The following is a 15,487-nucleotide window of genomic DNA, read 5'->3' on the forward strand; positions in this document are numbered from 1 at the left end:
GGGGAGTCGAGTCCTCTGGCGGAAAGTGCCAAGGCCCGTCCGCTACTGCCGCAGATTCGGATCAATGCATTCACTGCTGCCCACAGGTACGTAGCGTGATAATCGCTGTAATGTTACGAATATCAATGCGCTGGCGGCATGTGGGCGTGGCCGCTGTCCCCAACCCAGACTGAAGTGTTCCTCCAGGGCCGGAGTGCCCTTTCACGTTGACCCAGGTCATTCCTCATCCTCCTCCGATGTCATGTACCGCTGCTTGATATCCCTCCATTGCCTCTGTTTGTATGTCAGTCTGCGAGCCATCTCTTGTGTGATAGTCGCTTACGCCTTTGTTTAATCTGTTCCATATCGCGTCTGTGCCGGTGTCGAATGCCCTATGTCGAATCTCAGTATTGTTCTCACAGGCCCGCCCCAATCTCCTTACATCTCGAAGGCGAATGCTCCTACGAAAACGGTCGACAGGAAGACGTAGTTCCGGCGGAAGACGCCACTGCAGCAGTCAGTACGTTGTCATGCGCAGTCGAGAGCTTGCTCGGACTTGAAGAGGCCTTGTGAAAACCGTCCCTGTAAAGATGTTAGTACAGGGCACATGGAGAGATCCTCAGACACGTACCACCACTGACATCTTGTCGACAAGATGTGTATTCTACTCGTGCGCGCGTGCAGAGGCTTAGGAACTTCACGCGCCAGTATGAAGCTGTCTCTGAAAATGCGCAGCGGGAACTGCAGGAGAGCGGAAGCTCACAATGGACTAGCTCCTGATTGGCTCTTCTGTCCAGGCAAGTTAGGCGAGGCATCGGCCTTGGCGCCCTGTCTTCTGGAAGAGACCACCTCTCTTACTGTGACGGTATGGCCATTTACATGCTTGACTTCTGCTGCATAGCTTCACCTGTCTTGTCAACACTGCGAGAATCAACAGCTGTGGTTCTGGCTGGCTGATGTCGACGACGAGCAAGGCTGGCATTCAGACCGATGCCAAAGGAACGTCGTATATCCCAGCTTCGAAACGATCTGATGGGTCAACCCGGAAGGAAATTCGTGTGAGGCCCGGCTATCGACCTCCAGAGGATGTTGAAACCTACAAGAACCAGACCGCTGAAGCCTGGAAGAATCGTGGTTCAGGAGGCGTGCCCGGCACAGAGCCTGTTGTCAACATCGCTGACAGTGAACCCAAGAGCAAGAATGCGAAACGGAGGGACGCTGCTCGACGAAAGGCAGCGGCGGATGGAAGCGACAACACCCTGACTACGGCTATGAAGGCAACCACTCTGACAGAGGACGAAGCCATAAAGAAATGGCAGGACCCCAAGAACTTGGCCACGGATTCACCATCTGATGCTGCCGAGGTCGAGCGGCAGAAGAAGATCCGCAACACCTTGAAGAAACTCAACGCAGTTCGTGACTTGAGGCAGAAGAAAACCGCAGGAGAGAAGCTTTCACCGGATCAACTCGTCAAGATAAGTAAGGAGGACGAGTTGGTTCGCGATCTGAAGCGACTGGGATACCAGGAGGAGCAGCCGGACCGAGAATCAAGCGTGAGCTGAGGACGTCCTGATATTCCCGAGCCACAATCAAAGACAGCCTCCTGTCTCCTGGGTCGATCTCTGCGCCTGGATAAGAGCAAGCTCTGAGCGACAGCGTACAGTGCATCAGACACGCTCATGCCAGCATCTGTGCTGGCCTCGGAAACACCGCGGCGTGGGTTTCTGGGAGTCTGTAAGAGAACGCAAGAACCTAACGAGCGACCCTTTGATGTCCTGCGAGCCACAAATGCGCAGGGAATCTCACATCATTAAGACGACGTTGGCCTAGAGGTCGGCCACAACGATGCTTTGCTGAGTCCTCGGGGAGGTAGAGGCAGCACCTTGGCAGAGCTCGCGGTTCACCTGTGTACGCCTTAAAAGTCTAGAAGTCTGAAGGATTGCAACTGTTCGAGCAAGGGGAAGCGAGTAATTGCTCGTACGGAGATAAGCTGTGTAACCCCACATGTCGTGTACATCATGTCAACCGCGTCTCGGATAATTCAAAATAAATTGTGCTTTTGACTGCTGCTCCGTCGTCCATTGCCTCGATGCAACTTCTGCTCTGGTCATGCTCCTCGCTGCTGGCAGACTTACCCGTCGCCATGTCACGAGTCAGCAACCTCTCCTCCAGGTCGGCTACGTGCTCGTCCGACCTTTCACGGAGTACTCTTCTTTCCCTGCGGATCATCGCAGGGCCGCTGAAGAGTTGGTCAACTACAAGCCGATCGCAGCAAACCCTCAGGCGAAGAAAATTGCTGTCTTAGGCGGCGGTATCACTGGGCTGGCAGCTGCTTATGAGCTTGCACGGACGATTCCCCATGCCTCAATCACGGTCTACGAGAAAAGTGAGAGATTAGGGGGCTGGCTTAACTCTGAGGTCGTTCCAGTGAAAGGCGGAGAGATAATATTCGAGTGGGGCGCAAGATCGTTTCGAACACCTCGAGGGGACGGATTGGCAACAACCATGCTTGTGAGTGCGTTACCGCATGTATGCATGCAGTCAAGCTGATGTAGTAAGTTGAGACATCTTCTAGAAGAAGCTGAAAGCTCCGACCGGCGACCCACAATCCGCAACCACATTATAGCTTATCCGCCGGGCTCTGGTGCTGCGAATGACCGCTGGATTTACTACCCAGATCATCTCGTCCGTTTGCCAGGCCCTAAAGACGGGTTCAAGCTCCCAGCCCTCTGGAATAACATCCGGTCCTTTATAACGGAGCCGATATGGCGAGGTGTCTTCATGGGCATGTTGAGTGAGCCCACCAAGCCTGGACGTGACCCTGAACTCAAGGACGAATCTGTGGGAGAGTTTCTGACCCGCCGTTTTGGGTCCGCCGTGGCAGACAACTTCGCCTCCGCTGTCATCCACGGCATTTATGCTGGAGACATATACAAGCTAAGCGTCCATACAGCCATGCCGCTACTCTCGCATTTGGAACGTCATTCCAAGGAGCATACGGTGCTAGGGGAGCTGTTCTTCAACAAAGGGGGCGCGTGGAAGCCATGGCACGATTTTGTGTTGAGGGAGCTGATAGCACGGAAGTCTGGGCACAAGTCAGCCAACTACCTCGAACCGGGGGGTTTTAGTACCTTTACCGATGGCATGTCAGGGTGGACCAGGCTTTTAAAGTATCCTCTTCTCAATGCCAAGAGAGTAACAATTCAGAAATCCAGTCCAGTAACCTCTCTTAGTTACAAGGACTCGAAAGTACTCGTCACGGACGCGTCGGGCTCGGCCAAAACATTCGACTACGCGATCTCCACGCTGCCCGCGAAGACAATGCGGACTCTCGTCTCTGGCTCCCGCACCTTCGACCCGATCGCGCCGGCCACAACGGTCATGGTAGTAAACCTCTTCTATCCCGAGGGGTCGCTCACTACTGCAGTCGGCGCAGATGGGCTGTCCGGGTTTGGGTACTTAATTCCACGCTCAGTCCCTGTAGAGCAGAACCCGGAACGTGCACTAGGTGTGATATTTGCGCACAATTCCTCAGGCGACACGGGCCCAGAGAGCGTGGAAGGACTTGGCCGCCGCGACAGCTGGCAAAGCCCTGAGGGATGCCAGGAAGTGATTGAGACGCTCACTGCTGACCAAACCGAAATGACATCTAAGCAAAGTGAGGGAACACAACACGCGTCCCTCGTAAACCTACGGCAACTATCAGCGTACCGACGTCGCCTGGATCAATTCAATGCCGGCAAGGTCAGACCTGACGAGAAGATCATTGACCGGTCTGGGCAGGATACCGTCAAGGGTGCGAAGCTTACGGTCATGTTGGGTGGGCATTGGTGGGATGGCTGGTCCGAGCAAGATTACCCATCGGAAGAGGAGGGCATTCAAATGGCGAAAAGTGTTCTTCGCCGACATCTGGATATTCACGACAATCCTGAGGTGGCCAAAGCCAAGCTGCAGCGAGATTGTATTCCGCAGTATCCCGTCGGCTACCGGGACTATATGGCCAAAGTCCACGAGGAAATTCACAGTAAGTTCGAGGACCGTCTGAAGCTTGCAGGGCCCTTTTATCAAGGAGCTGTGGGCGTCAATGACTGCATCAAACAAGCCACATGGGCAGCCATGGCGATCCGAGACAACAGAGATCCGACGGCCATATCGAGATACGCCGAAAAGTTGGAGGGATGGGTTCACCCAGGACCCGATGCTCAGTTTCCTGGTGACTCCGCTAGACAGACTTGAGGACTACGGAGTTGGCACACGTCACCTGTGTTGCTTCAGAAGATTGAGCAACGGTTCAGGCATGCGTAGGGAAGCACGTCAAATGGTCAGTCAATGGACCGCGTCAGGACTGAAATCACGAGCAGCTAGACGGGCCACCATTGGAACAGGAGCATCTTCGATGATGCTACATTGAGAACATGTGCCTACACTAGTTGATCTCAATCAATGCCGGACCGAACAGCGTCTTTGCGCCCACCGATGTGATGTTAGGGAATGGTCTGCGCCATCGGGTCAGCAAAGGGCCCAGATAATCGCAGTTGGAAGCTGCTGGAAACAAGACTTACCCTTCACCATCGACCACAGCAGCGATAGTCAGGCCGTTCATCAGATTCTTGGTGTAAGGCAGCGGCGAAGAGAACCGGATCTTGCCGTCTGGCCCCTTGGCGGTCAGCTGCTGGATGGGCTGCACCACAGGGACGTTCTGTTGATTGATGTAGACGAGCGACAGCTTGCCACTGCCCTGGTTCTGACCCGATGGGAACGAGAAATCCAGATTTTGATCCTTGGGCTGGATGTCACCCGGTGTCTCGAGCGTCAGAGTGCCGAAGATCTTGAGATCGATTGTGTCGATGTTCGGGCAAGACTAGACGAATTCATCAGTCACTTCCCACGGCAGCCTTGAATAGCACGACTTACTCCTTTTACGACAAAGTTCTGGTTCAATGCCGAGAAAGCAAAGTCCCTCAGCGAAGCAGTCAAGAACGGCAGAGCGGAAGGGATCTTGCCAAGCAAGTCCCGATAGAATCCGTTCTGCTCTCCCTCTTGGCCTAGCGAGGCAGTAAAGCCGCGGATGTTTCCAGCATCACCGTTTTGACCGGCGACCTGTTTGGACGACCGTTAGCATTCCTCTAGCATCCCCGACTGAGGTCCACTCACCACCGAAACATCTGCCAGCGTCCCCAACACCACGTCAGTGAACGTGCTCGCCAACTTGATCGCATCAATGAAGTTGTCCACCGGCGCATCATACTGGCACGCCTTGATCGGCCCAGCATTAAACCGGTTCAGCGCATTATTCGCATTCAGTGCGTGAAGCTGCTCCTGCGCCTGGACTGCCACCAATGTATCAATCACCTTCTTCTTTAGCGCCTGGTCCTGGAAGCCATAGCCCTTAACGCCTTCGGTGACGTTCTTCAGCAGCTCGGTGAAGTAGAATGTTTCAAAGAGCTCGTTGAAGGCGATCAGCTTCAGGGAAGTAAGGGTCTGCGCCGAGGGAGGGTTCGCTGGTGGAGGGGCGTTGCTGAGGGTCCCTCGTGCGGCCAGGTTGATTTTAGTCAACGCATCGGATGGGTTGGGTACGGTCGGGAAGCCGTTGTCCAGAGCGAAAGGCTTGTCGCTCGCCTGCTTTGGTGGGGCGGGAATGCCTTGGGAGTTGTCTGGTGGTGGGCTTCCTGGACCGTTATTGCCCGGGCTTGGCTGATTGTTTCCTCCCGATGGTGGAGGAGGTGGTGGAGGATATCCACCTTGTCCGCCCGGTGCTGGGTAATATGACTGCTGTGGAGGAGCGTGCCCTGCGTTCCACGCCGAAGCATACGCCGTTCTGTCGCCGTACGTCAAGTCACGCAAGTTGTCTGCTACAGGAGCGGCTGAAGCGAGTGTAGTCAGGGCAGCGACGGCCAGCAACGATGAGAAATGCATACTAGCGAGCGTCGTGCGTAAGGAGAAGAAAGGAAACTCGTTACCGTGATGCACAAACAGAGGTGGAATGTCACGAGGAAGAGATCATCATCTCAGGTCCCCTCATTGAGGGCCTCGCAGTCTTATTCAAGATCAAAAGCTTCAACATCCTTATTTGATTAACATCGGTCAGAATCATAAATAGATTTGGCAATCTTGATGGAATCTCAAGCGAACGGGTATGAGTGGCGTCCGCTGTAGATGTAGGTCCGCGGCGAACGTGTCAGCTCGTTTTTCGGTGAAGTCGGGGTCGAGCAAGGGCTAGTGCTTATGGCTGCTGAGCTTTCTGGGGTCCGGAATGGCTTCGCCCCCGTGCCTGTGCCTGTACCTGTGCAACAAGGCTGCATGCGGAAAAGTTCAGGGCCCATCGGGAATCTGCATCGGTCAGGAGGGAACAGATACGAGTTTTATCTCGCAGGAGACCAGGAGCACTGTTAAGGACGAGTTCTACCATATGGTCTCCAGAGTGATTGCATAACATGGAGGACTTTGGCAGTCCGCGCCAAGTCAAAGAACAGGGCGTGCCTGCCAAGACAAGGGCCTGGCAGTCTCGCTCTCGCAAGCTTGACGCGGGGGCGGCTCCTTCCGAGATCTTCTTCATCTTCATCAAATTTCCATCTGAGGAAAGCCGCCCCAGTGATGCCGACATGCAGTATCTGTCACACCCTACTAAAGACTGTATCCTCGACGCGTCACCGAGCTGGCTCGACTGAAGGATTTGATAGCATGCAAGATGTGCTGCCTGGGACCACGGCGTCACGATCTCAACTCGAACCCTGGTCGGTGGATGAAGAGAAATTGTCGTTGGTCAATTCTGCCTTGTCGAAAGCGTTGCTGCAGGCGACGTCCCGACGGCACGACTCCAGAACTTGACTGCTGCCGCATCAAGATGAGAAGCCAGATGAATTGTCTAGCAAGAGCTAAAGCTTCCTCCGGATCCAAGACGTTCAATTGACCAGCTACAAGCGCTGTGGTGGCATCGACGAAGTCCTCGTACTGCAAGACTCCAGAGTTGACAGAGCAGGTGCCTAACACCAGGCATATCCACAGCAAAGCCTCCGGAGAAGTCTGGAGAATTGGCGTGAGGTCAACTTTCGCTAAACGCTGTGTGATCGCTGGACAGTAATACTCTGGGACTGCTGTCATCGAAGAGTTTATGCAAAGCGTCAACACCAATTGCAATACCGGCACCAGGATGCGCTCGAATGCTGTTCGGTCAAAGCCGTCCGTCGGCGTCAAGTGGTGCAAGGCACTCGAACAGCCCCATTTCAATCTCAGCAGCTCTTTAGCGTCCTCGACGGCGAGTGCCCTTGCTCGGGCTTGTCCAACAAGCTCAGAAAGCCGTATCAGATCCGGTATCGCTTCGAGCATAGATCGTGACATAAGGCCTGCTAAGTGAAGCTCATTAAATCTCTTCGCATCCGGCAATCTGGCTAGCTCTGACGGGTTGCTTTCGTTGCGAATCTGAAGGCCCATCATCGAGGCAAGCGCCAAAGGATCAGCCCTCTGATGTTCTACGCAGCAGGCGCCATCGATGTAGCTGTGACATTAGCTACTGAGTGCAAACCGGGACAGTGGTCGATCGACTTACATCGTGGACCAAAACGCGAACACTCCCAGCACGAAAAGGGGATGTTGTGCAAGGGCATCCCAATGGCCGATGAACAGCTGAGCCATACCGTTCGAATGCGCCTCTTCCGCAACCCAATCTTGCGCGTACACCTGTCAACATGTCAGCATGCTGATCTAGCAAAGGGCTAGGTGCACTTACGGCTGCAGAGCACAACTTTGCAATCAAGGTAAATGCATCAATGGGAACGAGATCCCTCGTATGCTGCAGGATCTTCTGAAGTTCAACGATTGCGCCAAGTTGATGAGAGCACTGGAATGCTTCGTGGACGGCATTGTCCGGTATCTTCCACTTGCGCTCAATGTGCATGACTAGGACAGTGTGTAAGCAACAGGCATCAAGAAGGCTGCAGATCTGCTTACGAGCGACATGCAAGGTACCAGGGGAGTGGATAAAGGTTGGTACTAGGTACTTCCGCCGCAAATCCTGCACCTTCGGGCACGAATTCCGACACGTCGGCTTCAAATGCGCGCTCTCGCAGTATCGATTTAACAGAAAAAAGTGGAGGCTGGTCGTCTCGAATGGCAAGCTGTCGAAAGGATCCGAATTTCCAGATCGCAACAAGGGTGACGGTACAGCTTGCGTAAGACTGTCATCACCAAACCGTGTGTGCACTTCGTCTGTCAACTGGTCGTCATCAGCTATAGCCCAAGGAAAGGACAATGCTGTGGTTGATGAGGCAGGCACGCTGGGTCCTTCGGCTCTTTTCGTAAGCGTCAGTGTGCTCAATTTCGCGGCCTTGCGGACAACAGCTTTGTTGGCTTTGCTCTTCCGCTCAGTTTGGGGATCGCGATAATTGACCCAAGTGAACTGATTGACTGGTCTTCGAGGCGGGCGGTAGTCTTCTGACATTGTTCTGCTCCGACTGCCTTCTTCTATGATCACTAGGGTGGTTGTCCATTTCAGGGCAAAGAGGCATTGCTTTATCGGCTCCTTTAACAGTCTTGGTGAGATATACGAGGTCAGAAATTGCCGCTAGGCGATCATCATGGGCCGTTGTAAAGGGCGGCAATCTGCCTTCGACGTATGAGCTGCCGTCTCGCGAGCCTTCACAGTGGCGACCGGTAACTAGGATTGTTGCCAGGCATGGGCACTAATCTTCGGTACGTTGAGCACTGCAGCCAAGTCTATGCATTTGTCAGGAATCAGGATGCAGACATGTGTACTGCGGAGGTTCCGCGTCTATGGAACCGAGCTCCTTGGGCGCATGCTTTGCAGAAAGTGCTCGTATCTACGGCACGAAGGATATACTGAGGATTCCGTCGCATTGGATCAAGCATTCGTTAGGCGACTAAGGCAGAAGCTTGAGCGCGATTACTGCGGGGACTCGGCCTGGTTTCTGGGTAAAGACGTACAAGCTCATTGGCCGTGTGGGGATGAATCCCACCGGATATAGTCCGCGAGGGTCGGCTGCTAAACATGCTGATGTAATGAGCATATAGGTCTTTGGACTTTTGGACGACCGACACACGTGGTGACGAGATGTGGATGACAAACTATCCCTCCTATCTTGATGCAGCCCTGCGACGACTAACGTCAGGTTCGCATGAAATTAACAACAACAGCGATTGCTACAACTCCAAATGGGCATCGGCTGGACGGTGTACGCGATGTAGGGCTGTTATGATAGCACGATCTGCCACATGCGTCCCCAGGGTTACCAGACACTTGCAACGGTGCTGACTTAGGCTTCGCCTGATCATGCGTACGCTGGATTTGATGCTCAAGCCAAACAATGGTAGTGGACGGTCGGGATCGTCGCTACACCCAATGGACAAGGCTTGGTAATCGCGCTCGATGTCCCAAAGATATCATCGAATCGGTCTGGACCCATCCCCAGTTTCAGAGGCTTTCAGTCAATCCCTATGTCGCTCGCTAACCCGTGAAGTGTCGGCGTCCCGGCATCGCGTCCAGATCGCCTGCCAGAGAGCGAAATACTCGGGACCATACTAGTAGGGTTGCTTCACGCCCTTCAAACCTATGGGACGCAGTGATGCAGCGTAGTCCATCCGGTGTTGCCTGAGGCGAGTCGCTATCGAGGATGCCGTCCTTATCGCCGAGCTGGAGACGTTTGAGAACTGGGGAGCGATAAGTCAGCGACAGGCCGCCCTGTGAGCGTCTAGCCAAGACATAGATGAAGCTGGCCGCGAAAGTTTAGCCGCTAGATGCATCGAGTGTATGCATGGCTACCGCTATAATGCTGCGGAGCTCGCTTGGTGGCTATCGTTGAGGAGGCGAGTGCGAATATATGTACCCTTTCGCGTGCTGATTTGCCCTGCGTTGCGGCAAACGTTACCTGGGGTCATTTGCCAGATCAGGCCAGTGACATTGCATTGGCGGATCTCATGGAAAATGGGATATTAGGCAGAACATTGCAACACATCTCGAAGCTTCTTTCGACATGCTTAGCAAGTTATCGAGAGGTATGCTGGCAGCTAAGGAATCGTCGGCTGCTAACAGTCATTAGCAGATTAACGAGAGGTCCGCAGGTGAAATGAGTTGTGTGGTTGGTCTGCTGACAGTCCCATCGCAACTGTGTGGAACAGCCTCCCGCTCGACGCAGCTTATCTCCACTAGTCAGGTGCAGTGATTTTCTGGAAGACCTTCTCGAGTACGCCGAACCGCAGCGCCCAAGCCGAATCATGCTGAGCTACCTGTTAGCTGTAAACTTTATCAAAGGAAGCAAGAATGAGGACATCGGAATCTTGTCCCATTCAGAAACTTGGGCATACGTACGTCTGCACCCATGACCGTTTCGCTCGCGAATACAACGCTGTCCAGATCCCTCCAGCACGATTCAAACCATTTGCAACCTTTTGACCCAGCGTCTCCAATTAAGCTGTCCTTCTCTGTGAAGAACACGTCCACTTTCAGCCTCGTATTGCTGGCCGCATGTACTGCCTGTGCTAGGCGCGGTGCAACGACGTCCAGATCACCCCAGTCGGACCATCCTTTCTCCTCGGCGCCTCTACGGAGCACCACTTGCGTTTCTGCGCCAAGACCACGTGCTCCAGGATTGTCTGCGAACACACGCCTCATTGTTTGCGTAAGAACAGCCTCCTGGAACTCAACTTCCGGACCCTCTTGGCCTCTGTGCGTAGGTGGCTTTTCAATGCTCGGTAGGATGCCTGATATCGCGGTGGCGGCTTTGTGCAGCGGACCCAGTTTGATATTAACGAAGGTGGCCACTTTGTCCGTGTGTGCGATCAAAGAACCCGGCAGCTTCGCCGCAAGAGAGAGATGAAACACGCCAGAGTGTGATGGATGGACCCATGGAGCAGCGAAGGCTATATAGGGCCGAGATGGATGCAGGAATTGTGGATAGTGGACAGCAAAGTCGAGTCCATAGATTGTGCCGGCACTGTGGCATCCTATTGAGACGTGCTTGATGCCCAGGTGCTGGAGCAGTGCTGCGGTGGATTCTCGAGAGGTCTGGATCAACCTCGAAGCCGGTACACTGGCTGATTTACCAACACCAGGTCTCGCTAATTGAAGGATGCGGACTTTGTGCCTCTTCGCTATGGCATCTCTCGACTACAGATCTTGTCAGTAGAGTCGTGCATCGAACACGACTGTGGTCAAGTCGACCGAGAGCTATAAGGACCTACAACGGCAAACAACGGTGACGACATCAAAGGACCGAAGAACAAGAGCACGTGCTTCTGGCCTTCAGCAGTGTCGTTCCCGCAGCCATAGTCGGCGTACGAGACCTGCAGAGGTTGTGGCCTGCCAAGGGAAGCATCTGCTGGGAGCTGGAACAGACGATTGAAGCGCTCGTCGCTGATCCAAGCCTCAAAGTCCTCCTGCGAGACGGTCGCGGATTTGTTTGTGCCTTTGCTTGCTACCTTGGCCGTAGTATCGATCTCCGCTGCGGATGCCATGGACTTCTCTAGCTATGATCGCGGTAAGCTACCAGCTCATAGTCGCCATACAATGCAAGCTCCAGGACATGTAGCTCTAGGCCTATAGATCATTTCAACTCAAAATCCTAGAAACAGTAACCCCTGGGACAGTAAACACAAGGCAGAAGCTCTAAGTAAACATGATGCCTGATTCCTAAAGTTAAGCTGTGCCAAGACAAACACCGACCATGCCGGTTGCCTCGTAGAATTACTCCAATATAGATGCAGAGCAAGCCTAAGCACCGAGGTTATTGATCAACTGGCTCATCGTGTTGGCACATTGACGAATCTCGTCCAATGTTCACGAAGCAGCCAACGAGAGCAACCATTCGTTCCCTACGCCTCTTCCCTCGGAACGGCTTCGTCAATGGATTGCCCTTCCTGATGGGACCGTCCTCCGTTCCGCGCTGCCATCGCCTCTCCCTCTTCTCCAGGAAGCACAGCCACCTACGCTGCTGCCACCTTAATTAGTACCTCTCTCTGCCCACCACCTTTCCACTCGTCCGAGCACATAGCAGATCAGTCCAGCAGGTAGCCGACAACAGTCTCCACAGAAGTCGCATTACTAAACGTCTTTAATGACCACGGAGCGGACCGGGACGCCCTGGATCTCTGACTCACAGCTCTATATCAACTAGCCCCAAGGTACACAGTCCCTGTACGCTTCTGCAAAACATGCCCTCACCACTCGAACTCAGCAGTCGCATGAAGACTATCGGCATCATTGGTGGCAGCACAAATGTCGCGACCGCCGAATACTACAACATCCTCAATGCCGCAGTCAAACGCCGCCTTGGGGGGTTCCACACGGCGAAGATCATGATGAACTCCATGGACTTGGCCACATCAGTCCACTTCGTCCATGGAGGGCTCTGGGACGAAGGCTCCGAGATTCTTCGAGGCATGGCGGAAAGCCTAGAAAGAGCCGGCGCAGACTTCATTATTTGCGTATCGAATACTTGGAACATGCATTCCACGAAATGGATGCGTGGCATCAAGATCCCGCTGCTGCACATCACTGAGCCCTTGATCGCCGCCATAGAGTCCAAGAAGGTCGCACTGCTGGGTACGAAGGCCACAATGATCAGCCCATACATTCCGGAAGTCCTCGCCCGCCACGGTATTGAGACGATCGTACCAACCGAAGCTGAGATGGACGATATTGACAGGATCATCTTCCAGGAGCTATCGTACAACAATTTCCTAGAGTCCTCGAAAGCGGCATACCTGAAGATTGTGGACAGGTTGTGCACCAAAGGCGCGAAAGGGGTCATATTGGGGTGTACGGAGATCCCGCTTCTGATCAAGCAATCAGATAGGCCGGAAGTACCATTCTACGACACGCTGGAACTCCATGCGGAGGCGGCAGCGGCGTTGGCGGTGCAAGGTATAGAAAGTTAAGGGTGAAAGCGACCAGGCGGAGACGACGACCCGAAGACGACCAGCTGGGGGCGGCGAGTTGGGGACGACGAGCAGCAGCTGATCCAAAAGCATGCCAGAATTGAAGAGCGAGCAGACAGGGATGCCTCTATGGCGAAGGCGAAGGCTACGACTGTGGCTCGACAACCGGACGAAACAACTGAGCTCTTCCCACCCGCCAAGACTTCCTCTGACGGGACCAGCAAAAGCGACCGCAGCTTCTTACAGGGTCATCAGTCATGTCATGGAATCGATAGCGGTACAGGTCCAGATAGACAACCAATGACCATGCTTGCTTCTGTCATGGGCGGACAATGTCCACCAACACTTACTGGTGCCGTTCGCGAGTCGCCATCACGAATCTCCGAAAGCTGCCTTTACCAGCTCGGCGAACTCCTTCAGATCCTTGCACCTCCACGCGTATCCGACAAGCTCCTTATCCAGCGCCATCTTACTCTCCGCCTCCTTGCCCCACACAGGACCGTCGCCGATCAGAAAGACGCTGCTGAGCCCCAGCCTCTTCGCTGGGGCATGATCGTGACCCAGACTTTGAGCAACGTGAATGATCTGCGACTTGTCGAACCCTTGTGAGGTGGCATATTCGATCAATTTCTCTAGCTTCGCATCATCAGCACGCTTCATATCAGTCCCGAAGTCCTCCGCCGTGAAGACCTTCCACCAGAAGATCTCACCGAGGCTGCTCTTGTCGGAAGCCGCTGTGATGTTCCACGCAAACTTATCAATATTAGACAGTGCAACAAGTCGATAGCGCGTACTTAGATACGACAACGCTTCAAATGTCCCTTCAAATGTCGGCCATGATGCGATCGTGTCCTTACTACCAAAAGCTGCAGCTTCCTCCTCGGTAGTAGTAACGTTCAAATCCGCGGCGATCCTTCGCCATATCTCCTGCATGATCTGGTCGAACCGTAGCGGCTTCTCAGCCAATTCCAGCTTGATGGCGTCCTCATGCCGCTGGAAGAGCTTCAGGAACTCGATGTCGCCCTTCGTCGCAGAATCACTGCGCTCCGTGAGAGGCGTGCTGTCCAGGTATGGCGAGGGACGGTGCAGCCGTTCAATTAGCGGACGGAAAGAGCCAAGCACATGCGCTTTGTACTCAATGACCGTCCCGTAGATGTCAACCGAGAGCACCTTATACTCAGACAGTGGCAGCGGTGGGACGTTCGGCCGCGGCATAGGCAGATCCGCCATCGTATAGAGGTGCCGAAGATTGTCGACCGAGACTCGAGAACTAACGGCGTGTAGTTAAGCCATGCAGGATTTAAGAGGAGAAGAGCGGTAAACTTTCATCCGGCTGCAAGATCGCCTCGGTGGGTTAAGGCCGATTGACCAATCAAATTTCATTGGTGCCCGCGAGATCTGTCGGCAGTGGGGTCGTAACGATTCGTGGCTACCTAGTACTCGAACTCGAATGCTTCGCTAAGCTTTAGAAGTAGATATAAGGGGTCTGTACGTTCTCCGAACACGAACTGCATCACAACACACATCTACAACGCATCACATTACAACATCACAGCATCATCAAATATGTCCAAGTACGAAAGCACCATCGTCGTTACCGGCGGCACCGCTGGCCTTGGCGTCGAAGCAGCATCCTTGATCGCCAAGCAGAGTCCCAACAAGCTCGTTGTCATAGCGAGTCGATCTAGCAATGACGCTCTCGCCCATATCAAAGCATCCAACGTCGAGTACATACCTCTCGACCTCTCAAAATCTCAGAATATCCGCGAATTCGTTCAGAAACTTCAGTCCTATCCGCCCATCTCAGCCCTCCTCTTGAATGCAGCGCTCCAATTCCCGGCCGAGGTTGGCTTCTATGATAGTGGCATCGAGCGCACTTTCGCCATAACACATGTCGGAAACACTCTGCTTTTCCATCTCCTGGCCCCACGTCTCACCAACGATGCCAGGATCATCATAACAGCTTCTGGCGTCCACTATACTGCCAAGGAAGAGAAGACAGGCATGCCTGAGCCTAACTTCACCACAGCAGCAGATGTGGCTCGCCCTGACCCAAAGACCGCCACAAAGGACGGCAGGCAGAGGTACACCACCGCCAAGCTTGCGAATATTCTGTGGATGTACGCCCTCGAGAGACGTATCAGAAAGTACAACAAGCCATGGACTGTCAACTCATTCGATCCTGGCTTGATGCCCGGCTCGGGACTCGCCAGAGATTATGATGCAATCTCGAGATTCATCTGGTTCCACATCTTCCCGCGGATCACTCCACTCGTCAGGCTGATATTCGGAACCGATAACATACACACAACTGCAGAATCCGGAGCCGCCCTTGCCAGACTCGCCGTTGACAGTAACCTCAAGACCGTCACTGGGAAGTACTTTGAAGGCCTCAAGGAGCGCCCTAGCAGCACGGACAGTCGCAATGAAGTGAAGCAGGAAGACCTGTGGAATTGGACGGTGGCAGAGTTGGCAAAGGACGAGGCGGAGAAGCGCAGATTTGAGAGCCTGGACTAGACTCGACGCCAAATTGTCGCTTCATCTCCTTTATATGTTGGGCCAGGCAGGATCTCTCTTAGCATGTTGTTGATGTCGCGTCCGGAGTTCCTTGCATCTTCCC

The 15,487-nt window shown here is 53.8% G+C and overlaps 9 protein-coding genes across 9 annotated transcripts; 4 read left to right on the top strand and 5 right to left on the bottom strand.

Annotated features, from left to right (window-relative positions):
- Positions 1-216: 216 nt before the first annotated feature.
- On the bottom strand, positions 217-622 carry AB675_11498 (Cytochrome b-c1 complex subunit 9; the record flags this gene model as incomplete). Its single annotated transcript, XM_018140350.1, has 5 exons — positions 217-273; positions 323-371; positions 422-487; positions 536-561; positions 611-622. The coding sequence occupies 5 exons, from the start codon at positions 620-622 to the stop codon at positions 217-219; spliced, it is 210 nt and encodes a 69-aa protein (XP_017999969.1).
- Positions 623-935: 313 nt separating this feature from the next.
- Positions 936-1,541, top strand: AB675_11499 (Partner of Y14 and mago; the record flags this gene model as incomplete). Its single annotated transcript, XM_018140351.1, has 1 exon — positions 936-1,541. One exon carries the CDS (start codon positions 936-938, stop codon positions 1,539-1,541), a length of 606 nt encoding a protein of 201 aa, XP_017999818.1.
- Positions 1,542-2,088: 547 nt separating this feature from the next.
- On the top strand, positions 2,089-4,215 carry AB675_11500 (Protoporphyrinogen oxidase; the record flags this gene model as incomplete). The annotated part of the gene is made up of 2 exons (XM_018140354.1): positions 2,089-2,490; positions 2,539-4,215. The coding sequence occupies 2 exons, from the start codon at positions 2,089-2,091 to the stop codon at positions 4,213-4,215; spliced, it is 2,079 nt and encodes a 692-aa protein (XP_017999880.1).
- Positions 4,216-4,405: 190 nt separating this feature from the next.
- Positions 4,406-5,895, bottom strand: AB675_11501 (uncharacterized protein; the record flags this gene model as incomplete). The annotated part of the gene is made up of 4 exons (XM_018140355.1): positions 4,406-4,475; positions 4,542-4,840; positions 4,894-5,079; positions 5,134-5,895. The coding sequence occupies 4 exons, from the start codon at positions 5,893-5,895 to the stop codon at positions 4,406-4,408; spliced, it is 1,317 nt and encodes a 438-aa protein (XP_018000160.1).
- A 795-nt stretch (positions 5,896-6,690) lies between these two features.
- Positions 6,691-8,416, bottom strand: AB675_11502 (uncharacterized protein; the record flags this gene model as incomplete). The annotated part of the gene is made up of 4 exons (XM_018140356.1): positions 6,691-7,474; positions 7,526-7,656; positions 7,706-7,875; positions 7,927-8,416. 4 exons carry the CDS (start codon positions 8,414-8,416, stop codon positions 6,691-6,693), a joined length of 1,575 nt encoding a protein of 524 aa, XP_017999838.1.
- Positions 8,417-10,137: 1,721 nt separating this feature from the next.
- AB675_11503 (uncharacterized protein) lies at positions 10,138-11,445 on the bottom strand (the record flags this gene model as incomplete). The annotated part of the gene is made up of 3 exons (XM_018140357.1): positions 10,138-10,209; positions 10,301-11,098; positions 11,173-11,445. The coding sequence occupies 3 exons, from the start codon at positions 11,443-11,445 to the stop codon at positions 10,138-10,140; spliced, it is 1,143 nt and encodes a 380-aa protein (XP_018000076.1).
- A 696-nt stretch (positions 11,446-12,141) lies between these two features.
- Positions 12,142-12,867, top strand: AB675_11504 (uncharacterized protein; the record flags this gene model as incomplete). The annotated part of the gene is made up of 1 exon (XM_018140358.1): positions 12,142-12,867. One exon carries the CDS (start codon positions 12,142-12,144, stop codon positions 12,865-12,867), a length of 726 nt encoding a protein of 241 aa, XP_018000077.1.
- A 372-nt stretch (positions 12,868-13,239) lies between these two features.
- AB675_11505 (uncharacterized protein) lies at positions 13,240-14,097 on the bottom strand (the record flags this gene model as incomplete). Its single annotated transcript, XM_018140359.1, has 1 exon — positions 13,240-14,097. One exon carries the CDS (start codon positions 14,095-14,097, stop codon positions 13,240-13,242), a length of 858 nt encoding a protein of 285 aa, XP_018000124.1.
- Positions 14,098-14,433: 336 nt separating this feature from the next.
- Positions 14,434-15,384, top strand: AB675_11506 (WW domain-containing oxido; the record flags this gene model as incomplete). Its single annotated transcript, XM_018140360.1, has 1 exon — positions 14,434-15,384. One exon carries the CDS (start codon positions 14,434-14,436, stop codon positions 15,382-15,384), a length of 951 nt encoding a protein of 316 aa, XP_017999979.1.
- Positions 15,385-15,487: the final 103 nt, after the last annotated feature.

This window comes from Cyphellophora attinorum (assembly GCF_001299255.1).
Source record: "Cyphellophora attinorum strain CBS 131958 chromosome Unknown Contig13, whole genome shotgun sequence".
Taxonomy (NCBI): Eukaryota; Fungi; Ascomycota; class Eurotiomycetes; order Chaetothyriales; family Cyphellophoraceae; genus Cyphellophora; species Cyphellophora attinorum.